Source organism: Macaca mulatta, chromosome 4 (assembly GCF_049350105.2).
Source record: "Macaca mulatta isolate MMU2019108-1 chromosome 4, T2T-MMU8v2.0, whole genome shotgun sequence".
Classification (NCBI taxonomy): Eukaryota; Metazoa; Chordata; class Mammalia; order Primates; family Cercopithecidae; genus Macaca; species Macaca mulatta.
The window spans coordinates 129,049,144-129,075,398 of record NC_133409.1 but is presented as its reverse complement, the minus strand read 5'-3'; the positions used below and the strand labels follow the sequence as shown (position 1 = coordinate 129,075,398).

Genomic DNA, 26,255 nt, shown 5'->3' with positions numbered 1-26,255 from the left:
TGATCTGGCTGGTTCCCCACACACTGACAGGAAAACGGACAGGGCTGGGAGTGGCCAGCATGTCCCAGGAACAAGACCATGCTGACACCAAGCCAAAGCATCAACTCCCATCCTCTTTAACCAGGAGTCTCTGACCTGCACTCAACCTAGGGGGCTTCCCAGAATTACAGGTCACAACAGAGAGTAATAATAGGGCCCAGTGAAAAACCAATCCCAACAAAAATGATCTCTCAAAGCTATTCACTAGTTCAAGAGCCATGCACACAAAATGGTGACAGTAAAAATGGATTATGGGCAGGTAAATTAGAACCAATTTTAAAGAATTCCTTTTTAGTGCACATTTTCCAAAAGACACTCCTAGTTTAAAAAGCCACTTCCCATTAAAAAAATTCTGGAGTGTTTTTGGTAACCATGCAACTATATTATAATCGTGTCTCATTTTAAGTATCTCACTACAAAAAACTGATTGGAGCTGATCATTCTCTTTATAAACTACCCTATATTTAAAGATACAGCTGAAAGGAGCATGAGAGTGTAAGGGAGTTCAGCACACCTTCATCTGACTCACCCCCACCACCATGGATCAGTTCTGTGCTCCTGGCTAGTTCCTTCCCCATGTACTATACTAAGTGTTGTAGAATTTTAGGATCCTTGGGCCTGAATTCGAGAGAGAGACTGGAACTACCACAGTCTGGAATACAAAAACCTGGAAATACTAACACGAGCAGAACACCGAGCAAAACGCAAAGCCCTAAAGAGAGTCCTGCTCATATGGAAAAGCCATCTGTCCACTGCTCAACTCCCTCCAGGGGCAAGTATATGCCCAGGCGAATCATACGTAGGAGGTTAAGTCAACATCAGTGCTCACTTTGAACTAATAATCAAACTAGTTAGTAGAAGCATGTTTGAAAAAAGACACTATGATAAGCTTTACAGCAAATCAGTCCCCCTCCTCCTCCTTTCCACTTGGCTCCCAAGGACAACAGAACATGAGGGAATGGGGGTAGGTGGCAACAATGGAAGGAGGTGGTTGGGGTTAATGAGGAGAAGGCACAGTCACAATTCTCAAGGTGAAGTATACGTCTCTAGGAGAGTGCAAATATTAAGCATCTTGGCCATTTCTACCTGGAGTAGGAGAGAGTGAGAAAACTGCCCAGCAAAGGAAAAGTACTGGGATCTTAAGGCAAATCTGTTTTAAAAGATATCAAGATTTTAAAAAATATGTATTAGAGTAAAGAGTTGGTAGAATAATTATATTAAAGAAAAGTTTATTTCCTAAACCCACAACCAGGCTGTTTGCTGACTCTAAAGCGGTAAAGATCTTTTTAGGGCCAAGTCTTGGTTTGTTTGGCTTCTAAGGCAGCAGTCAGCTTGCTTTGAAAGCTCCCTTTCCTGTGAAATCAGTCAAGTCACATTCCTTTTGATTTAAAAAAGTTTAGCTATTGTCTAGCTTAACTTCATCATATCTTGCTTTACGTTTTTTAATGGTTATTGTTCACCTAAAAATGAGTCAGCTGAGTTTACAAACCCATGTGCTGCAAGGGATCAGAATGCGATTTCCTTGCATTTTCTCTTCTCTCATTCCCATCCATCACTTTTATCAGTCAAATCGTGTTAGGGAGGCATGGGAACATTCTTCAAGTTGGCTGCCAGTTACACAAAATGAAAAATTAAACGGTGCTTTAATTTGGTAGTCACAACCCTGATTCTAGAATTTAAAAAGATTTTTCTAGGTTGGGAAAATCAGCTCCCAAATAAAACCACACCTTGCTTAGGAATGTTAAAATACAAAATGTCATGAAGACCATAAAGAACATCCAAGTACTAACAAACTTTAGAAATGAAAGTAACTTGACAACACAATTCATGTTAAAGTGTTGGCATTTAAATAAATGATAACTCTGGATTAAATCTTGGCTCAAAAAGATCTACCACACCAACAGTGGTACATCTGATTGAGTACTATCATCCTAACACTCTGAATCTATGCTTATTGTCTGTCTTTCCCCCACAGAATTCCTATACTGTCTAACCTCCATTCTAAGGACATAACAAACTCTTGTAATTCTCTGATAAAGTCATTTTTCCTGCCATATATCATACATGGAGGAAAAAAACACAGCCCTATTTGGGGTTTTAGATGAGTAACTGCAAAACTGGGGCACTGATAGGTTCTACAAAGCACTGCCACAGGTTAGCTCCACAGCTGAACAAGGCAGAACAACTTCATTCTGGTAGAATGGATAATTGGAGGGGAAACTTTTAAATGTTGCAACAATCAAATTGTTGTACAAAAATAAGTTTAGGGTCAAAACAGAAGCCTCCACTTCCTGCTCCTTGGCTGCCACCAGTTAATTAAAAAGCACTTTTTAACCATCGCTGGAGAAGGACATCCTTCTAACGCGGTGGAAGAGTCACACCAGTGGCTGTTATCTGTGGTCCTTCCTCCCTGTCCTCTTGCCTTCATTTCCAACCTTTTCTCCAAGGCCCAGATGAGGTGTTACAAAGCCTACCTCCACTCCGCTGCCCCTCTTGCTGCTGTCTAGACAACTCATTTAGTATACAACAACTTCAATTTTTATATGAGCTAGATACTTCTGTGTTCAGTTATTATGGGAACAAACTGCAACCTTAGAGTCCAAACTCTTTAACAGCAAGTACTCCAAGCTGTCCTATGAGTATAATAATTATCTACTGATGACAGTATAAATGAGGAGATACACCTGTTATTACAAAATAAAAAGAAAAGAAAATGGCACAACTGACTCCACAATGGCAGCATCCTAAAACACGCACTAAATCCTAGTTACAGATGACATTTCCTCGGGGAAAACCTTCTCAGTGCTAGTTATCTGGAACTCTAACAGAGATGCTCTCTTCTCATCTACTACATGATCAGTAAAGGCACTTTGTAAAGTGTGCGCCCATAAAAAACAAAAACAAAAACATGCATGTACACACACACACACACACACACACACACACACCTCTTAAACATTCAAGGGAATTTCTTTCCCACTGAGAGACAAAGATGTATTCTAGTTTTGAAAGGCAACACACAAATACACTTGATCTTAAAAAACTCAGATACAGAAAATTTTTTTAGCAGTTGGTAGGGGGAGGGTAACATGATTTTAGAACTTTATTCTAGGGGAATTCTTATTCACAGCTAAAGACCAAAGGTAGTCAAGTTCAAAGTTCTTCCCCCAGTTCTCAGCAGAGTCAAGACAAGGACCACTTACAACAATTCACAAAACAAACGAGCATTCAGAAAAGGGTTCATGACTGTAGAAAATTACTCTTGTAGAGTTTTACCATCTTAAAGCTGCCAACTTAATTTTCTTTTGAAACTAGAAGTGGTGATAACTTTTAATTGGGTGAAGCACTGTTATTTGGAAGAAGACAACGATAATTCACACACAATGCTCCTTGCTGGTGGGTGAAGGCCAGACTGCTGCAGCTGGACTCAGAACTCCACTTTCACATAGAACTTTGCTGACAGTAACTAATTAATGTCCACAAGGCTGCAGTGAAGCAAGGTAAAAAATCCATCAGGTGTAGGAGTCAGTCATCCTCGTGACTGATTTTATTTCTGTGTGTCCAATGATTCTCAGAATGACTGCTCTTCAGGCTACCAGCCATTTGAAAGGCAGTTGACTCACTGAATTAACAACTGTTTAATTAGTGTCTACTTTGTGTCAAGCAGTATTGCTTGTGAGGAACAGGACGGTGACAGAGACAGACATGACCTCTGACACAGTACAAATTAGTAAGCAGTGTGCAAAGACATCTGTGGCTCAACTACTTTTGAGTGGTAGTGGTTAGGAACACACAATCTGGAGCCAGAGAGCCTGGGTTCAAATCCCTGCTTCACCACTTACTAGCTGTGTAACCTTGGGCAAGTTACTTAACATTCTGTGCCTTAGTTTATTAGACTGTAAAATGAGGGTAATTACATTAACTTCCTCATGTGATTAAATGAGTTAAGATATGTGAAATGTTTAGTGTGTGGCACAGCAAGTGCTGTAAAAATGTTTCTATTATTATCATCATTACAGAGACCTTTGACAATGATCAGTTTCATATTCAATGTTTATGGAAGAATTTTGCTAAGGCATAAACTGGAGTTCCCTGCAAGGTCCAGGGGCAGTGAAACGTGCTCACATCCATACCTCACAGCTCTGTTATTCTCTATTTGGCATGGACTCACACACCATAATGACACTTGTGAATCTGGGGATTTGTAAAAGACTCTAGATAAATTCCTCTGAAATGTCAAGGAGATGCTGGTCATTGACTTCTCTAGCAGACCAGTGTCTATCCCAACATTATTACAGAGCAGAAATAAATCTGCATCGGATAAGCCTTTTTTTTTTTTTTGTACTCCTGGCAACTAGCATATAATAGATGGCCAATAAACTTATTCATTTACCGTAACTGAAAAGGGGGCTGAGTTGTCAAAGGTCACAGAGGTTGGGTAGAGTCAGAATTTGAACCACGTCTCCAACTCTGTTGCCTACCATTCTTAAAATACCCCATGCAGTCTCTCAAGAGGACATCTTCACGTATTTACACAAAAGATGGTGACAACATGTGTTAGTATTGCCTGAATTCATATAGTTTTATGAGAAAAAGATACAGAACTATGTAGTTTTAAAATAAATTATCAAGTTAAAAAAAAAAAAAAGTTGTTTGGAACAAGATGTTTGGTAACAGAGTCCTTTAAGATCTCTGTAATTAAGACCCAGATGGGAAGTAAAGGGGTAGCAATCCTCCCTGACCTCATTTTCATACTCTCATCATCACTTCTACTGTATCTCAATCAGTGATAAAATTACAGGCTTATTTTTTAAGTGCTGTGATTATCAGTTACACTATAATTATCTGTTCATCTGTCCACATCCCTTTAGGCTCTAAGCTCTTCAGGGGCAGAGCCTATGGTGTTCCCGTTTTATCGCTAGTGTGTCTGGATCTGTGCCTGACCAATTGTTGATTGCTCACTGAAACTATGAGTGAATGAATGAATAATGAATGGATCAATGAATGAATGACTTTCTAGAGTTTCATATCAATGGGCTCTCAAATCTGGCTGCATCTTAAAATCACCTAACAGCTTTAAAAACAGGTTTCTGGGATCCACTCCTAGAAATTCTAATTCAATAGATGCTAGGAAATATCTTTTTGAAAAGATCCTTAGGTAATTCTGGGGAACAGCCTGTTTTGGGAACCAATTCTACATATATAAATTTAGCTTTTGGATGCTTACTAAAATCCCCTGCCGCCCTTTAATTTTTATCACCCAGACGGTATCCATGTACTGTATTACAGAGATAGAGCCCAGACTAGGATGATGATCTCGAGGACAAGTTTTTTTTTATTCCAACAAATTCTGCAGCAATTCCCCGTTTCCTCTAATTCCACCAGCTGGGGGGAGGGGATGTGTGGGCCGGGGGGACAGTAATCATATTTTCTCAAACCATCTCTCACGCTGAAATAAAACCTCATACCAAGGTAGAGATCAGTTCTCATATTTTTCAAACACTGTGTGACACGGTACACATCACACATAACAAGCATGCATTAATCCATCCTGCACCTGACGGATTTTTTTTACTGGTGAGCTCTTTTTGGGGGATCCTGTTGTAGAAATATTACTATCAGTAGAGGAGATCCTTAACACCATTACTACCAGGAGTCAACAGTGGCCAAGTCTATAAAGCTCTGTGAGAACAAGGAACACATCTGCCTTGCTCCCTGTAATCCCTAGTAGCTGTTGTTGGGACACAGAAGGAATTTAGTAACTCCCTGTTTCATCATATTGAACTGGGGCAGTATGGAACACTGCTGACAGGCTGCTGCTGCCACCAAATCAGATGCTTGGCCAAGGATAATTTCATACACTCCTTGAAAGGAGGCAAAATGGGTGACAGGAAGAACCTGAACACTAGTTGAGAAATGTGGGCTCTGGCTCTATTATCATCAGTCCTAAGCTGAGCTGCTTCCTATTATATTCGTTTCATTACCTAGACTACATGACCTAGACTACTTGAAGCTTTCTTCAAGTAAATATGGTATCTATGGGAGGCAGAGTCTAAGATGCCCCCAAAGATTTTGGTACACCTGATACTCACACCCTTATGTAGTGCCCTTCCCCGATGAACCAGGGTTGGGTGTGTGACCAACAGAATAAAGCAAAAGGGATGGTATGTCGTTTCTGAGATTAGGTGCTAACAGATGTTGTGGCTTCTCCCTCTAGGGAGAGGACAATGTGGCAAGAAACAAGCCGCCTACCAACAGCCACCTGAATGAGCTCAGAAGCAGATCCTCTGGCCTGGTCAGCTTCAGATGAATGCAGCCTCATGAAAGACCCTGAGACAAAACCAACCAGCTAGGCCTTGCTGGGACTCCTGACCCTCAGAAAACACGTGTGATAGTAAATGTTTCTGCATTTTAAGGTGGCAAATTTGGGGGTAATTTGTTAACAATAGATAAAAGGCTTAGAAATTAACAAGGTCAGTGGGGTTGGAAGAAGACGTTCTTACAAGTCAATTCTACTTCCTCTTGCGAGCCTTCCTTTTGGTTACTACACATAATTAAGGCACCAATTACAAACATGGCCTAATAAAATATAAACGCTCCCCCCCCTTGATTTAACTGGAACTGGGAAGAGAAGTGAAAAGGCTTATTATCTAAAGTATAGAATTTAGTTATGAAAACAATACAACACTTTGTTACTAGCCTGAGACAAGGGATCTAACATTTACGAAGAGCCTACTATGTAGCCATCTTTTCAAAGACTCAATAAGGAATTATCCCTATTTTCTAGATGACGAAACTAAAGTTCACAGATCTTAAGTAACTTGCTCAAACAACAAACTGAGCCAGTTAGTTAACTCTAGGTTTATATGGCTTAGGGTAGGCAACCGTCCTGTTTTTCTGGGGGGATTTCCTGGGATATAAGGTTTTCAGTGATAAAATCAAAAAATTTTCGGGCACACCAGGAAGAGTTAAGAGTTAATCACATTACTTATTGTTAAGTAGCTCACAAAGTTAAGTTACTTAAATTTGTAGCTGGTCCAAAACTTGTGCTCTTTACAATTATCACAAGTTGATTTTTTGGTTGATGTTAATTTGGAGACAGGGTCTCGCTCTGTTCCCAGGCTGGTCTGGTCTTGAACTCCAGGGCTCAAGCAATCTGCCTGCCTCGGCCTCCCAAAGTGCTAGGATTACAGGAGTGAGTCACTGCACCCAGCCAATCACACAGCTGATTTAAAAAAGTACATCTTAAAGCTATTATTTGGCAGCTTGTGATCTGCAACAAATTTCGAACTGTCACCTATTCAAAAGAAAACCACAAACCCTTCCAGGCTTTATCTCACATTACACACAGAAAAGACTGTTGGGTTTTTTTCTGTGAAAGGGTAAATAATTGCTATTCATATGATACATACTAGCATGGAAATTTTTCAGCTTAAAGGATTTCATAAATTTCTGTTCCAAAATAGCAACTGAGTCCAAAAACGACACTGGTAACTCCCCTCTGTACCTCAATAGACTCTCCAGTGTGGCTAAATGAGCTGACAGGTGACTGGGTGGGCTCTTCACAGAACTTCACATCAAGTCTGGTGCTCTGGCAGGAGAGGCAGGCAGTGAAACAATTTTCTCTTCTACAGAAGCCTAGAGACAGCCAATTGACACCACTAGAAACTTCAACATAAACTGTTCCTGTGGCTGTCATACCTGGTAGGTAAGCGAGGCAGTGTTGCCAAAACAGTTCTTTTTTAAAAAAGACCCATGTAGTAACCACTGGAGTGGCTATAATCATAAAAACAGAAAATAGCAAATACTAGCGAGTATATGGAGAAACTGAAATACTCAGGCACTTGCTGCTGGTGGGACTGTCAAATGGTACATCTGCTGTGGAAAATAGTATGGCAAGTCTTCAAAAACTGAAACACAGAATTACCATATGACCCAGCAATTCCACTCCTAGGTATATACCCAAAGAAATGAAAACATACATTCATTCCAAAAACTGTACACAAATATTCATAGTAACATTATTTGTAATAGTCAAAAAGTAAAAACAACCCAAAAGTTGATCAACTGATGAATTAATAAACAAAATGTGGTATATTCATACAATGGAATGTTATTCGGCCATTAAAAAGAATACAGTACTGACATTTGCTATATCATGAATGAATCTGGAAAACAGTACGCAAAGTGGAAGATGCCAGACACAAAAGGCCACAGATGATTCAATTTACATGAAATGTCCAGAATAGGCAGATCCATCAGTGGTTGCCAGGGGCTGGGGAAACGAAGGAATGGCAAGTGACTGATACTGTTTATGATGTTTCTTTCTAAGGTAATGACATTGCTCTAGAATTAGATATACTTCAAAATAAGAAAAGGAGAGGTACTTTAAAAAAAGGTTTAATATTTTATACATTCAAGCCCACTTCTAACAATCTACAGTAAGGAAATAAAAGCAGATGTGCACTAAGATTGACTTATGATTGTCATCAACGATATTTGTAACAAAAACTGAAAGGTGGTTAGCCTTCAAGTATCCATCTAGAAGTAACCTTCTAGATGAAACCTTCTGCAACCTTTTAGAAGTAACCTTCTGCTACAGAAATTATAGTACAGGAATATAATTAAATATCATGCCATAATTCAAATGAAGTTATTGGGCATTTATTTTTGAGAAATGAAAATTTCATGTTCACATAAAAACCTGTACACGAATATTCACAGGAGCTTTATTCATAATAGCTAAAAACTAGAAACAACCAAGATACTCTCCAGCAGGTGAACTGTTAAAACAAACCATGGCATATCCACACCATGAAACCCTACTCAGCAATAAAGAACTTGATACATACAACAACCTGAATGAATCTCTAAAGAAATTAAGCTAAGTGAAAAGGGCCATCCATTTATAAAACACTTTTGAAATGGCAGAACTATAAAGATGGAAAAGAGATTAACAAGTTGCCTGGGGTTACAGAGGGTGTGACGGCAGGATGGAAGAGGATGTGGTTATAAAGGCCACATGTGCTGATAGAAATGTTCTGTATCTGGACTGCACTAATGTCAGTATGCTGGTAGTGATATTGTGCTACAGTCCTGTACAATGTCACCACTGGGGGAAACAGGGTAAAGAGTACTTGGGACCTCTGTAGTATTTCTTACAACTGCATATGAATCTACAATTCTCTCAAAAAGTTCGATTTTTTAAAAAAATTTACGACCACGAGAAAAACCAACAAGGCTAAGCATTTGATTTTTTAAAAATTCAACTTCCCCAACCCAATCACATGTGGTGGTGACTTTTTTGGCACCTGTAACTGTAAAGGAAGGTTTGTGTAAGGCTTTACCTAAATGTTGGTGTTTCAACTACTCATTTTCACAGTGGTCTGATGAAGCTTCCCAGTACACATTTATTTATCCAGACTACTCAGGTGATGCGGGTACTGTTTTGATCAACCCAATGATCTAATTCACTTCAAGGAATCATACATCTCATAAAGAGGCCTGCTGTCAAACAGTAAGAAAATTATGAAAGATACCAAATAAAATCCTCCTGATTAAAATGTAATCTTTGATGATTCAGAGGCATTTTGTTATCCTGAGGTATTTCAGAGTCAGAATTATAAATGCCAGATCTCACTTTACAGTACTATAGATGAGTAGGCACAGATAATTGAGATAAAAGTCTATAAATGTATTAAGACTCCACTGCTTTATATAAGTTCCTGCAGTTAGTTTCCTGGCCATTTCCCTTTCTAATACATGGTACACAGAAAACTTAGTTTTATTTCATTTCTAAGATATGACGTCACTCTGTCTCCCAGGCTAGAGTGCAAAGGTACAATGATGGCTCACCGCAGCCTTGACCTCCCGGGCTCTTGCAATCCTCCCACCTCAGCCTCCTGAGGTGCTTGGGACTACAGGCATGTGCCACCACTCCCAGCTAATTAAAGAAAAAAAATGTAGAGAAGGAGTCTCACTATGTTGCCCAGGCTGGTCTTGAACTCCTGGGCTCAAGCAATCCTCTCGCCTCAGCCTCCCAAAGTGCTGGGATTACAGGCATGAGCCACCATGCTCGGCTGGTAACTTAGTTTTAGACTGTCAGATTCCAAATGTTTTTGAAAATGAAAAATAGTAAAAGTTTACCATACTATAAAAACAAAAAAACTGCTTTCTTCCATCTTTTGGATCATTTTCTTGTCAATGCACTGAGAAGCAAAAAAGGGTTAAGCAACACTTTTACAATGTGCAGTCACTACATGACTATAGCTTGCTAAAGAGTGATGCCACCACGCTTGTGCTCTGCTCTGGGCCTTTTGCTGCCTGTCATCAGCAAAGAGCTGTTCAATCCCCACAGCTCTTCAGAGCACAGAGGATGTTTCCCAGAAAAGGCTGAGGTGACGTCTTCTGTAACCCTCCTTGGAAATTATCCAGCAAGATTAGATCTCTTCTTGGCAATGCTTTTCCTCTTTTCACCAAGTGCTACATTCAACAAATGAGGCACTGTGTTTAAAACCTCCCTGACAATCACTAAAGGTGAAATATTGAGAATTAGGTCCTAAGATGATTACATTTTAGTGGAACTGTAGGATTTTAGCAAGTCACATTAATGTAACTGAATATTCTGACTGGCTAATATGATTTTTCCTTCATTTCAATTCTCTGCAAGTACCAATATTCAACTCTAGGCTGTCATAGAGCCATTTAGCTGTAACAAAATGAAGGAAAGCCAGTGATCAAATTAACATGAAGTCAATTAGGTGCCCACCTACAGCCAGAACACCAAGGGAGAGACACCAACGGGTTCCAAAATGAAAATTAAGGACATAGTGAAGGAGAAACAAATACCTATTCCTGTACAGAAATTACAGAAATGCATTCCTGGAGAAATCACGTGAAAATTTTAGAAACAGAACTGAGATTGTAAAATGGCATATATAATCATTTACCAATATGCCTTTACTGAGCAACAAATGTGTAAGGCACTATTGCAAGTAGTAGGGACAGAGAACCTGGTCCTTTCCCTTCAGCTCAGAAATCTAGCTATTCCTCCAGTCATGACCCATATTTTCAGTTCATTTCAAAACACAGAAATTGATGTCTTATGTCATAATTTGAGTGAAAAAAAATAAAAAGAAAAAAAAATCACCACAAATTAACAACAGCTTAACACACACCCACCCTTGAAAGGAAAGAACATTTTACTGGTCAGGGGCTAGGGGATGGATATAAAATAGGACATAATATCCTACCTTGATTTGGAAAAGCTATCACATACTTCCTACACAAAATCCAAAGAAAACAATTATTTGAAGAAAATTAATGAAACTATAGAAGCAGTGACATGTTTAAAATGTATTATGTTTTTCTGCAATGATTTTTTTTCATATACATGAACAATTTAAAAAATTGCAACTGGGTTGGAGAAGAAAAGGAGAGGGTCTTGGCCAGCTTGTGCTGCTATAAAGAAAATACCACATGCTGCTATATTAAACAACATTTACTTCTCAGGGTTCTGGAGGCTAGGAAGTCCACGATCAAGGTGCCAGCAAATTAGGCTCCTGATAAGGGTCCTCTTCCTGGCTTCAGATGACTTGGGGACATGGGGACGGGTGGAGAGAGTACTGGTCCCTCTTCCTCCTATAAAAATACTAATCCCATCATAGGGACTCAGCCCTCATGGCCTCATTTAAACTTAATTACCTCCCAAAGGCCCCACCCTTCTCATAGCATCACTTTGGGGGTTAGGGTTTCAAAATATGAATTGAGAGTGGGGGGACACAAACCTTCAGTCCCTAACAGAGAAGTAGTTTTCCATTTAAGAGATAAAGGAATGACTGTTTACAGAATCTAAAGAAAATTGACACTTTTAAAAAATCTAGTCTCTAAGGTGAATCATTTTCATTCACATAGTCAAGTTATCAAAACACATAATCTCCACTTTTTGAAAGGGTTGTACTGTTATAAATTAGTCATCCGGCCTTTGGAAAATAATTTTTTGGAGAAATGTTTTATTAGTTGTTCTTAAACTTCTGGGGATTCCATATCAATTGTGAAAATCTGATTAAAGCAAAAGGGAAATTCTCTCCATCTCAAAATGACAGAGCTTGGATTAAACTGACATTTACAGCGTTCCCCCAAATCCCAGTAGTATCCAAGTTAAAAACCCTAGCTTTCAGTGGTGGACAGATCTCCAGACCAGCTCTAAACTACTTAACTCATAATGAAGTGGCAGCAATAGGACTAGAATCTCACCATTTCTATGAGAAAGATGTAATATGTAATATGTGTAATTTCAGTTCGAGTTCTCTAGGCTCTGAAACTATACTGTAACAGCATACACTGTAATATTACCTTGGGCAAGCTGCTAAAACTATATAGACGTCAGTTTCCCAACTCATAAACATGGGGACAATAATGCTTATACTTCATGGAGTTGCTGTGAGGATTAAATGAGATAATAAAATTGTATGAAGTACTTGGCATAATGCATAAACACCTCAATTCGTGGCAGCTATTTTTATCATCATCAGAAGCACACATTCATCAAACATACATTTAACACTGTGACAGGCACTGGAGACACAGAAATTCACAAGACAACAAATCTGCCTTCAAAGAGGTCAAAAGTCTCTAGCAAGGGAAGGAGAAACAGTAAATAACCATAATAAAGTGATCTATGTGCCATGACAAAGTATGTACAGGAGAAAAGGATGGGTGGGGGTGGGGGAATTAATAGAGAGCAGTCAATTCTGTATGGGGACCAGTGGGTCAGGTGAAGCTCTGCAAAGAGAGTAATATTTAAGGCTTGCTAGTGGGGATCAGACAGAAGGCAGAGGTGAAAAAGTGAAAAATGATGTTGGAGAAGGAGGTAAGAGCTCGAGTTTGTTTTTAAACTGGGGGGTTGGTAAAGAAGGGATGAAAGTGGGGGCGAGAGGCTGAAAAGAGGGTGACATCAGCATCAAGTTGGTTAAAAAAGGACTGCAGGAGTCCAGATGAGAGATGGGGCCCTCCAAAGGCACAGCAGGAGAGGCAATGCAGAGGCCACACAGGAGAGATGTCCAGTGTGGGCAAGGTGAGGGAGAGGAAGGAGTCCAAGCTCCTGGCTTCTCACGCTGGAGCAGGTGCCATGTAGTGAGTGAGGAAGCATGGGGGCTGCCGGTGTATGGAGGGGTGGTAAGCAGACTGCAAGAAGAGAATATGGAAAGTTCTGTTCACCTAGAACTTCACCACTTTACTAATTTTATTAATAAATTGATTATAGTCTCATGCGTATGTTTCATAACCTGTTGGATTAGGAGGCATGTCATATATTTTGAATTAGTGGAGTGCAAATTAGTGGAAATTCACTGTACTGACATGTTCTCTTACAGGGTAAAATAAGAAAGATAAATTGTATATTAAGTTCATAGTGTTAAATGTAAGAAGTTCATTCTTAAGCTAGGACCTAACCCACACATTTGTTTAGGGACTTACGTACTCCCACTGTCCTAAGAAAACATTAAGCCAGCTATACTCAAACATGAATTACACACTTCAGGAGGTTGAATTATTTAGCAAATTGCTATTTCCTTCACTAAATAAGTCTGCTAATGACCAAATGCTTATAAGGAAGCTTTCCAAAGTGATTTCTCTCATCACATTAACGTTTCTCCAAGAGAACCAGATAACCATTTAAAAACCCAATCCAGTCCACTATTTCAAATGATGTTTTTTCCCCCTTATTTTCAAGTCCTTTTCTTTGCAGAACATAATAATGATAATAGCAACTAACACTCACTCCATCCTTATTATGTGCCAGTCTTTCGGCTGTATATTTACAAGGGTAATCTCAGTCCTCATGCCAGCCCTCTCACAGATGAGTACACCCAGGCACACAGCCACTGTCCCTTGTCCAAGGTTACACTGAGAGGAGGCCAACTAACTCCAGAGCCTACTCGTTGAACCACTACATTCTACTGCCTCCCCACGTTACAATAAATTTTTTTTTCTATAGTAAAATGATGTTTACTATAGAAAATATGGAAAGTAGAGAAAAAATATTTGTTTCATTTTGAAGTAAAAACAAAATGCTACCAAGAGTATAGCTGAATCCATGTTAATCCTTCTACCATCTATAATTAAGTGGAGTGAACTTGGGCGAATGCATGTCTGAAAACCTCAATCTCCTCACCTGGAATATTCTCTTCAAATGGGAATAACATGAATACCTAATCAGATGAGACGGTTCATGTACAGCATTTAGCATGGAACTTTGCTATTACCATATATAAATTGACATAAATATATTTACATAAGTAAATATAATTTTATTTCTTCTACCTTTTTCTATGCTTTAAAAAAGCACATACTTTCAGCCTGGGCAAAACAGTGAGACCCCGCCCCATCTCTACAAAAATTACAGCCTGGAATGAGACTCTGTCTCAAAACAAAAAAAAAACAAAAAACCACAAAAACAAAACCAAAAAACCCCACATTTCTTACCTTTTGTCCTAGTGTCTTTTCTACTATGCTAGGACACCTCTCAGAAAAGGTTTCCTTCCACAGAATATCAGGCCCTACCTCTTGCTAGTCCCACCCAATCACGCATTGAATTGCAGGCAGCCTTAAAAAGTTCTTAGGACTGAAAAAACAAATCATCTCTAGTATTTGCTGTAATTACCAGAAATTAACTCCTTAGAAACCAGCTTATTATCCCAATGTTTATTTTTTTTAAATGATTGAAAACATTCACTTTAAAAACAGGATTCTTGAATTCATTTAGACTACTGTCTTGCAGTAAGGTGGCCAGAAGGATCACCTCTCCTTATTTATGTATATGGAGACCCAAGAGAAAAATGGGAAAAAAGCAATTACAATGGCAATAGCCAACTGAATCCTTCCACCAACTGGATTCTTTGATGAACTGCTGCAGAAGCTCATCCATGCTTGTGATGATCACCAGACAAGGGATCCCTGCCTTCTTCCTTACGTAAGATGTTCTGTTGGGTATGTAGCAAGAGGTCATACTCGGAGTTGACAGCCTATGCCATACCAAAGAGTATGTGTACTGCAGAGACATTTCCAAATAACGTTACCTGTGACAAGAGGGTTAAATCCCACGAGCAGGGTCAGTCCTGCAGGTATCATGCGCATCACCATCCACGGTTCCGCATTTGGATCGTCTACCTGCATGAAGGCTGCCAGCAATCATTTTCATGAACCTAATTTGACTTCTGAAGCAACATTTATACAAATACTTTTATTTATTCCTCCAATATTAGACATTTAATGTTTCCAAGGTTTCACTATTTTTAAATAATATTGCAATAAACATCTTTATACATAAAACTTTAGCTGTATATTAAAGTATCTCCATAGTGAGACTCCCAGAAATTGGCCAATTAGGTCAAAGAGTCTTAGAATGCATTGCAAAATTCCTTTTCAAAACATTTTTATCTATTAATGTTTCCACAAGCAAGGGCTATGTAAACAGCCTATATAACTGCACCATTGTCATAACTGGACAACCTCATGAAGAAAAAAATTCTTCATTAATTTAGTCTAATGTTAAAACACTATACAAGTATGTTGGAAATATAAATCATACAGAAATTCCAACAGCTGAATAAATAAACACTAAATACATACCCTGAAAATCTATGTAAATAAAGAGCCATTTTGGCTAACACTGGTAAGAGAAAAGTGAAATGGCAAATTCTGTGTGTGCTCTGCTTGCCTGAGGATTAATCTGTGAACATAAGCTTGTATTTGTTAACAGGTCACCTGTTAGGAGCCTTTCTTTCTCTCAGGTTATTAATACATAGTAAATACAACTGTCTGCATTCCACAAAAACTCCCCCTCAATCCAAGGAGCTAAGTCTAGTTACCAACTTTTAAAACCTCTAAGAAGTATTATGCTTCACATAAACAATAGCAATCCCTGCGAACAAGTATGGATTTTAAAAAGCACAGTTCAAGCATTTGTTAAATATCTATTCTGTCTGGGGACATGGACTGTCATTTAAAAAACTGAACCTACAAACCCATCCACAGCTTTACAGGAACCCTGTCAACTATGGAAAAATTCACTTCTGGTGAAAGAGGCACAAAACTACCTTTAAAAAAGCCAAATTTTAAAGTATTTAAGAACTTGAAGTAAGAAGACTCTTTCTGTTGTTTAATTATATATACAACATTTCACAGAAGACAGGCTATTTTTGTAACTCAGTAGCTGAGTCAGCCAAATTTGGTTTATGTTGTTATTATTATTGTCAATAAAGCAGCATAAAACAGCTTGATTTTTCCAATCCCATGTGGAAGTACTAAGTGAGCAGTTGGAAAAATATTTTTACTCGCTCACAGAGAGATTTCATACTCACGTCACAGGACACAAATGAGAAACCCCAAAGAGTTCTCTTGCCTGCACTTTTCGGCTCAATCACCACATCCAGAATAAACAAACAGCATAAAACACAACAGCTTCCATTTAGAATCAACCAACTCCTACCTGGGCATTAAAATCCTCAGGAGGACAACCAGCCCACTATCTGGGAATTATGTCACACTGAATAAGAAGACTCCACCAGCAAAACATTGGGCAAGTACTAAGATAAGCTATCCAAGGTTTAACAGGATGAAATGACATTAACTCTGGCCTAAATTGTTAGAGCATCAAACAAAGCTTGCATCATTACAGATTGTAATGCTTCACTAATGAGTTAAAAGGATTTCATTATGAAACCATAATATTCTTCCTTTATTGAGTCCCTTGCTGCAGCACCATAATACCATTAAAAATAGAAAACACACCAAGGACAATAATCATAGTAGCTAACACTGAACACTTAATGTGTGCTAAGCATCATACCATGCACTTCACATGCACTATTTAATTTAATCTTCTCAATAAGCTCAGTTACCGAGCCTGCACTTGCTGGAAAATGGGATTCGAACCCTGGGTGCTGACTCCACAACCTGCACTTTTAACTGTCAATCATATTGAGATAAGACTAAATTTAACTCTATTAGGAAAATACAAAAATGCATCAAACTAGCAACCTACAGATACCTGTAACACACTACTGGGTCCCAAGTAGAAGTCTAAGATTTAGGTGAGGAACAGTTTATGTCCAAGACAACCTAACACCAAAACAATGGTGTAAAAAATAGAACGTCAGTGAGTCTATGGTTACATGAATTACAATGCTTATGTGACACTTAATTTGGTTTTTCTTCCCCATTCAAATGAATCATCAGATTTTGGCATCCTAGAAACAGGATAAACAAGGTCATGTTAATTCTCAGGTAGTAGGCCTGCCTAGACATGACATAAAAGCAAATACAGTGATAACATAATCTCAGTGAAGCTATGACTAAAAAAATCTCAAACAGAAACTTCATGGAATGAGAAATGGCTCTACCATGTCCAATACTAGTCCAGTTTCTTTCTTTTTTTTTTTTTTTTTGGAGATGGAGTTTTGCTCTTGTTGCTCAGGCTGGAGTGCAGTGGCATGATATCGGCTCACCGCAACCTCCCCTCCCGAGTTCAAGCAATTCTCCTACCTCAGCCTCCAGAGTAGCTGGGCTTACAGGCACCCGCCACCACACCTGGCTAATTTTTGTGTTTTTAGTAGAGATGGGGTTTCTCCATGTTGGTCAGGCTGGTCTCGAACTCCTGACCTCAGCTGATCCACTCACCTTGGCCTCCCAAAGTACTGGGATTACAGGCATGAACCACTGCACCCAGCCCAATACTAGTCAGTTTCTAAAGCCAGGATAAGCAACAAGCTTTTCCCATATGCCTTTTAAAATATGGATATGCAGCATTTAAGAAAATCAGTTATGGGTCGGGCACAGTGGCTCACGCCTATAATCCTAGCACTCTGGGAGACTGAGGCAGGCTGATCACTTGAGGTCAGGAGTTCAAGACCAGCCTGGTCAACATAGTGAAACCTTGTCTCTACTAAAAATACAAAAACTAGCCCGGCATGGTGGCACACGCTTGTAATCCCAGCTACTCAGGTGGCTGAAGCAGGAGAATTGCTTTAACTTAGAAAGTGGAGGTTGCAGTGAGCTGAGATTATTCTACTGCACTCCAGCCTGGGAGACAGAATGAGACTCTGTCTCAAAAAAAAAAAAAAAAAAAAAAGAAAGAAAAACAGTTACAGATCTCTAAGGATAGTGATTACATAAGTTTATATAACTACAAATAACATTTAAAAACATGGATTAAGTAGAGTTAAAAGAATCGGGGACCAGGCACAGTGGCTCACACCTGTAATCCCAACACTTTGGGAGGCCAAGGCAAGCAGATTGTTTGAGCCCCCAAGTTTGAGACCAGCCTGGGCAACATGGAGAAACCCCACCTCTACAAAAAATAGGAAAATTAGCTGGGTGCGGTGGTGTGTGCCTGTCGTCCCAGCTACTCAGGAGGCTGAGGCAGGAGGATGGCTTGAGCCCATGAGGTGAGGCTGCAGTAAGCCAAGATGGTATCACTGCATTCCAGCCTGGGGACAAGAGGGAGATCATGTCTCAAAAAAAAAAAAAAAAAAAAAAAAAAGGAAAAAAGAAATAGAATCAGGAAGGAGGGCAGAACTGGTCTATAGCAATGACTCTGGGATAACTAGTCTTAGTTTGAGAGAGAAAGCAGAGGAATGGGCTATCATACCAAAAAAAATCAGAATTTCTTCATCTCCAAAGTGTATCAAAAGGGAAAAGAATTAGCTTGAGGTCTGACAGAAGAAACCTGTGGAGAGATATGCAAACACTAGAAAAGGCCTAGGGAGATATTGCATAAATAAGCACCCCACTCTCTTCAATGGCTGGGTCGTACAGATTAATCTGAGGCCAAGGACTTTTTTTTCTGGACACTGATAACCCTGTTCCATCTTGAATGAAACAAGGTAGAAAAGCACTGTGCTAAAAGTCACCTGGTCTCCCTGACTCTGTCCAACACCCTAGGCTCACTCGCTAACATGAATGTCCTATCCTACCGGTAAGTTTTCAGGGAGGTTGCTTCACAATTTATTCTCCAAATTGCCACGTTTCACACTCGATTTACTAATGACCACTTCACATGTGTCTAGATGTCCTATCCAAGGACAGGACAATTTATCGTTAAATATAGCCAAAGAGAATCATGTATGATTCTTCGATCTAAAACACAACTTCTAGGCTTAAGATACCCATTACTGTGTGTCGTAAGCCAAATATCTGATACTTATGTCCAAATGTTTTTTTAAAAAGTGCCCGTATTTTACCTATCCTTTATGGAAAACCATGAAAGTGATGTGATACCCCACCCCGTAGATATTTATGCCTGTCAAGTATTCAGAAGCACTCTTCTGGATGGAGTGAGCCTGAGTTTCTGACCGTCCAAAACAACTAGACTCACATGAGAAGTTAATATCTCACTAGAACCCAGTCAGAGACGGAGAGTCACAGGGCCGAGGGCTGTACTCAGGAGGGAGATCCAGGCTTGGGACCCAGGGAGAGGCTTCACCAGAGAAAGGGGACTTCCAGTGTCACTTAAGAGACTGGTAGGTTTGGGTAGGCCAAGGAGCAGGGGAAAGAAATAAGGAAATTGCTACTCAAGAATTGGAAGCAGGAGTGGGCTGCCACAATCTGGGAAGAACTGTGACACTTGGTAGGCCTGAAAAGTGTCTCAAATTTTACCTCAACTTTATTAAGCAGCCATGTTAACTGGCTGGCATGTGTTAAACATTCCACTTGTTGCTTGACCAGAAAACCAAGTCAGCAATGATTTAAGGCACATTAAAACGTGGATGCTCCATAAATATTTGTTAAATGAATTAACTCTGGACACAGCATCAGGGAAGACTTCATGCAAGTGGCATCTGGCCAGGTTATTAAGGACTTTGCAGGGTGGAAGTCCTAGGAGGCAGAATGATTGATGGATATTTCAAGCAGAAGGCACAGCATGAAGAGATATGGAGGTGTGAAAGGGCACAGTAGACAGAAGGGGTAGGGTATCAGAATAACTCAGTCATCTCTTAGCCTGTTGAAGCTATTGTCTTGAGCATCTTACAAATATCCACGTGTTCCTAGCTGCATCACCAAGGCCCATTTTCTTTCCTGTGGACTCTCAGCTGGCTTTCAGGCACTCATTCTTGCCCCCTTCTATCCACCTCCACATTGCAACTGAGTTCTTTTTAACCACCAAAACCAGTGGGGCCACTCTCGCCTGAAGCCTTTTGTCATCTTGCTCTCTCGATACAGCCTACAATTCCTCACTTGGCTTAGAGGTCCTTTCACACCCAGGCCCACACCTGCTTTCCCTAGCCCAACTTCTGCCCTCCCCTCCTGCTCACTGCCCCCAACCCCACCTGGTTCCTTTTCACATTCTGCAGTGTGTCCTTGATTCCAGCAGCTCCCTAGCAGAGAAAACTCCCTTCCCCTCCTGTCCTACTTCCCCCTTATCTGTGCACACCAGAGAAATCTTCCCTGATTCCTCCCGCAGAGCCCCAGACTAGGTTAGGTCCCTTTGTGTACATTCTAATCATACCCCAAATACAAATTATTTAACCTGTGGTTAACATCTAAGTCCTTGAGGCATTATATATCTGTGGGATGACTGTGAGGCTGGAAAGCAGCTTTGCCCTAAGCACCAGAAAGTATGGTGACTCAGCCATACTGGCCTTCACGAGAAAGCAGAAAAAACCCAAGATCTGCTTTCCCCCACCCTGCTTCCAGCAGAGCAGGAGGCACTCACAACAGGCGCTTGGCACCATTACCCAGCAGGGCAAGATTACAGAGCTTTTCACCTTGCTTGCAACTTTAGAAACTGTGTCTACCACTACTGCAGCAGACAGTTATGGGTGACAGATGAGATGACCCTACTTTAGATGAGCTCATGTTTCCACATGCATTCTCTAACTTAGGACCCCAAATGAACCCAAATCCTTTGAAACAGGACATTCTGCTCCCTCTTATGACAAGTTTCCATCCACTCACTCCTCCTGTCTGCCTTCCCTAGCAGGCAATCTGCCATCACCAAAGCAGATCTTTGTCCCCACCCTCTTTGCTCAGGCTGGAACCTACAATCACAAATACTCTTGATGCCCAACCTACCCCTGTGGCGCCTCCACTACGTAAATCCAACAAGCAGAACTGATGTTTTGCTGAGATCTGGACAGTCCCTATGAATCCCTTAAAAGTCCTCCTCCTTCAATGGTCACTCTTCACATGCTACAACAGGGGTGGATGAAGCTTGAAAACATTATGCTAAGTGACAGAAGTCAGATACAAGAAGTCACATATTGTATGACTCCATTTATAGGAAATATTCAGAATAGGCAAATCTATAGAGACAGAAAGCAGATTGGTGGTTGCCAGGGTCTTAGGAGAGGGGAGAATGGCAAGTGGCTGCTAACTGGCAGTGGTCTCCTTTGGGGATGTGAAAATGTTTTGGAATTAGAGGTGACTGCCGCAAACAGCACTGTGGATGTACTAAATGCCACTGAGCTGAACACTTAAAAATGGCTAATTTTATATTATGTAAATTACACTTCAATTGAAAAATTTCAAGTAACTTTTTTAAAAGTCCTTCTTCACCCTTCCAATTCACAGAGATCTTTCCATCCCTCTGCTTATACTCTGGATCTTTTCCCATTTCTTTCAAGAATTTATTCATCTCCCATTTGCCTTTTACCTTCCATTTCCTCTCTTGACTGGATCCTTTTTTTCTGCTGACAAATCTGCTCCAGTGTTCAACCTAAAAATCCTTCCCTGAACTTTATTTTCCCCTCAAATCTCATCTACAACAATCCCAAGACCCTATAAAAGTCAGCCAATTATCAATAGCCTCCACTTGTTAAAATGAATGAATGAACCTACAAATGTAAAAACAAACTGCCAGATACCCTTGGCATTGCACTGCCCAATGAGACAGACAAGGGTACAAACAGCTATTTAAGTAAACTGAAATGAAAAACTAAAAATTGTTTCTTAGTTATCTTAACCACACTTCAAACGCTCAAAAACTAGTAGTAGTTAGTGACTACTATATTGGATAGTGCAAAATATATCCCATTAAAAAACATCTGAGCATCTGGAAATAAGAGTTGCTCAACTGTACTGGTACCCAATTCAGGTATCAAAGAATCTAAGGTTATAAAAATCTTAAAAGAATTCCTTAGAGTAAAATCAAGAGGAGGTTATTGCTCTATTTACAGTCCCCAAAGTAAAGATCTAGTTGATCTGATATTATACAAAAAAGGCCAGAGGAAATCTTTTTGTAACACATAGAATTAAAGGTTAAATGGTTACATAAAACAAGATGGAGATGTGGGACATGATGCAGCAATTTTTTATTAAAACAAAGGCATTATCCAAAATCAACAGTTAAAAAAAAAGGTCAAGTAGTATCTATACAATAGACAGGAACAAAAAAGAAATCAGCTATTTTAAAACTATTGCAAAAGGCTGCTAGTCTGGAAGCCTAAATACTGTAATGTATAGATAACAAAGAAAAAGGGATGAATTAAAAAAATAAAATGAACATCTAAAAAGCTATTAATGCTACACTGAGACCTTAATCTCTTCATTTACTCCTTGCTGTTGTGGGTTTTTATTTTAAAAATTGACCACTACAGTCTTCTCATAGGGCATTAAAGCAAGCGACCAGTATTGTTAAGAGGACATGAGCTTGCTTTTAAATACTGTCCTATCTACACAGAGTACCTTACGATATGTTCATTTGATAAAAAGACCAAAACCAATCCACCTGGTGAAGTTCACAAGTGAAGCTGACACACACAGAGCCTGTGGCATAAATCACGAAATTTATTCAGGGAGAAGGAAACAGAAGGCAATGGCTGCTGAAGCAAGAAGGAAAAATGTTTTTATAACTAAGGAGAAAGGTGGTCCTTCTTTAAAAATGCAATAAATGGCTAGGCATGGTGGCTCACGCCTGTAATCCCAGCACTTTGGGAGGTCAAGACGGGCAGATCATGAGGTCAGGAGATCGAGACCATCCTGGCTAACATGGTGAAACTCCATACAAAAAAGTTACAAAAAATATAAAAAAGTTAGCCGGGCATGATGGCGGGCACCTGCAGTCCCAGCTACTCAGGAGACTGAGGCCGGAAAATGGCGTGAACCCGGGAGGCGGAGCTTGCAGGGAGGGGAGATCAGACCACTGCACTCCAGCTTGGGTGACAGAGTGAGACTCTACCTCAAAAGAGGAAAAAAAAAAAAAAAAAAGCTACAAACAGGACTTATTACAGGGATTCCCAAAGAGTAGTCCAAACATCCCTGAAAGTCCCCACGCCCTTTTCAGGAGTTCTGTAAGATGGAAACTATTTTCATACTACTACTACTAAGGGATTACTTCTTCACTGTCACCAAAAGTTTTGAAAAATACGTTTTTATATTTTGAAATATATTTTGAAAAATATATACTCTATTATCATACAATAGGTTATTTTTAAATGTTTTCATAATTGTTTTAAAACAATTTAAAATTGATTTCTAATAAGGTAAATACCAATAGATGTAATCCACATAAACAAAAGCTCTTTGAGTTTCTCAGTAACATTTAATAGTACAAATCTTATCTTTTTTTCCTTTTGCTTTTTCAAATGTTTTTCTCTCAGGCCACTTTGTCTAAGAATAGTACGTCGGCCGGGTGCAGTGGCTCACGCCTGTAATTCCAGCACTTTGGGAGGCTGAGGCAGGCGGATCACCTGAGGTCAGGAGTTCGAGACCAGATCGGCCAAAATGGTGAACTCCCATCTCCACTAAAAATAGAAAAATGAGCCAGATGTGGTAGTAGGTATCTGTAATCCCAGCTACTCTGGAGGCTCAGGCAGGAGAATTGCTGGAACCCAGGAAACAGAGGTTGCAGTGAGCCGAGATCAGGCCATCACACTCTAGCCAGGGGTACAAGAGCAAGACTTTGTCTCAGGGGAAAAAAAAAAAAAAGATAGAGAATAGTATGTCTTCAGACCAAAAAGTTTGAGAGCAGTTGTATTAAAAACTGTACATAGAATTTTCCTCCTCTGTAAGATTTTATTTCTAAAAAAAATTACATATTTAGCTTCTTACCTTAATGGCAAATATCCCAAATACACTTTAAAAATAAAGAGTTTCTACAGATGTGTCACTTAACAATGGCAATACATTCTTAGAAACGTGTCACTGGGTGATTTCATCATGAGAACATCACAGAGTGTATTTATACAAACCTAGATGTACAGCCTACCACATATGCAACCTATTGCTCCTAGGAGGCTACAAACCTGTTCAGCATGTTATTATACTGAATACTGTAGGCAACCATAACACGTGGCAAGTATTTGTATAGCTCAACAAAGAAAAGGTATAATAAAAGTAGAATATAAAAAATAAAAACCGATACACCTGTACAGGGCACTTACCATGAACAGACGTTGCCCTGGGTGAGTCAGTGAGTGGTAAATGACTGTGAAGGCCTAGGACATTACTGCACACTGTAGACATTATAAATACTACAATGAGGCTAAACACTACACTGAGGCTACACTAAATTTATTCTAAAATTTTTTCTTCCTCAATAATAAATTAACCTTAGCTTATGGTAACATTTTTTTCTTTGTAAACTTTTTTTTTAGGGACAGAGTCTATGTTGCCCAGCAGGGCTATCCACAGGTGTAATCACAGCTCACTGCAGCCTCGAACTCCTGACCTCAAGTGATCCTGACTCTTCAGCCTCCCGAGTAGCTGGGACTACAGGTGCATGCGACTGTTCATGGCTTTTACAGACCTTTACATTTTAACTTTTGACTCTTTTGTAATAACACAACACAAATACATGGCACAGCTGCAAAAAAAAATATTTTCTTTATACTCATTCCGTAAATTTTTCTTTTAAAACTTTTCCTTAAAAACTAAGACAGAAACACACACATTAGCCTAGGCCTACGCAGGGTCTTCAATATCACTGTCTTCCTTCCCTTCTACATCTTGTCCCACTGGAAGGCCTTCAGGGGCAATAATATGTGATAACAATGCTTTCTTCAGGAATACCTCCTGAAAGACCTGCCTGAAGCTGTTTCACAATTACTTCATTTTTTTGGTAAGTAGAAGGAGTACTCTTTAAAATAATGACAGACAGTGGCTCATGCCTGTAATACCAACACTTTGGGAGACCAAGGTGGAAGGACTGCTGGAGCCCAGCAATTGAAGATCTGCCTGGGCAACACAGTGGGACCCCATCTCAACAAAAAATTTAAAAAGCGAGGCATGGTGGTACATACCTGTGGTCCCAGCTACTTGGAGGCTGAGGTAGGAGGACTGCATGAGCCCAGGAAATCAAGCCTGCAGTGAGCTGTAATTACACCACTGCACTCCAGATGAATGACAGAGCGAGATTCCATTTCCAAAATAAATAAACATTTTTAAAATGATAAAAGTAGAGTAAATACATAAACCAGTAACATAGTTGTTTATTATCCATATCAAGCACCGTATATGGTACGTAATTGTATGTGTGATACTTTTATAGAATTAGCAGTGCAGTAGGTTTACACCAACATCTCCACAAACACATGACTAATACACTGCCCTAGGACATTAAGATGACCCCTACTTCACTAGACAAGAGGAATTTTTCAGTTCCATTATAATCTTACAGAAACCCACCATTATATATGCAGTTCATCACTGACCAAAATGTGGTTATGGAGTGTGTGACTAAACTTGTCCTTTAGCAGTTAAATGAAACTTGGAGTACACAGAGTTTAAAAACCTAACACTCAAATATGTGAAGTTTGTTAAAATGGTCATTTTGGAAATAAGCTAATAATAATGAATAAATCTTACACTAAATATATTGTAACTGTATTAGTCTGTTTGGTGTTGCTATAAAGGAATCCCTGAGACAGGGTAATTTATAAAGCGGTTTATTGTAGCTCACAGTTCTGCAGACTGCACAAGCAGCAGTGCCAGCATCTGCTTCTGGTGGGGCCTCAGGAAGCTTTTATGCACTGTGAAAGGTGAAGGGGGAGCAAGAGTGTCACATGGTGAGAGAGGAAGCAAGAGAAAGAAGAGCAAGAGAGAGATGCCAGGCTCTTTTACACAACCAGATCTCACATGAACTCTTTACCGTGAGAGGACACCAAGTCACTCATGAGGGATTCGTCTCCATGACCCAAACACCTCCGAGTAGGCCCCACCTCAAACACAGGATAAAATTTCAACGTGAGATCTGGAGGGGACAAACACCCAAACTACAT

At 39.7% G+C, this 26,255-nt stretch overlaps 1 protein-coding gene across 3 annotated transcripts in view; it reads right to left on the bottom strand.

The window, feature by feature from the left end:
- ELOVL5 (ELOVL fatty acid elongase 5) overlaps positions 1-26,255 on the bottom strand; it is a 79,145-nt gene that overhangs the window by 35,471 nt on the left and 17,419 nt on the right. The window contains exon 1 of one of the 3 annotated variants that reach the window (XM_015136535.3): positions 15,117-17,100. The exons of the other annotated variants lie outside the window; for them this stretch is intronic. Within the exon in view, the coding sequence (XP_014992021.3) occupies positions 15,117-15,213 (97 nt within the window). The 5' untranslated portion in view covers positions 15,214-17,100. Of the gene's footprint in view, positions 1-15,116; positions 17,101-26,255 lie in introns of those variants that run through there. 3 annotated transcript variants of the gene reach the window in all.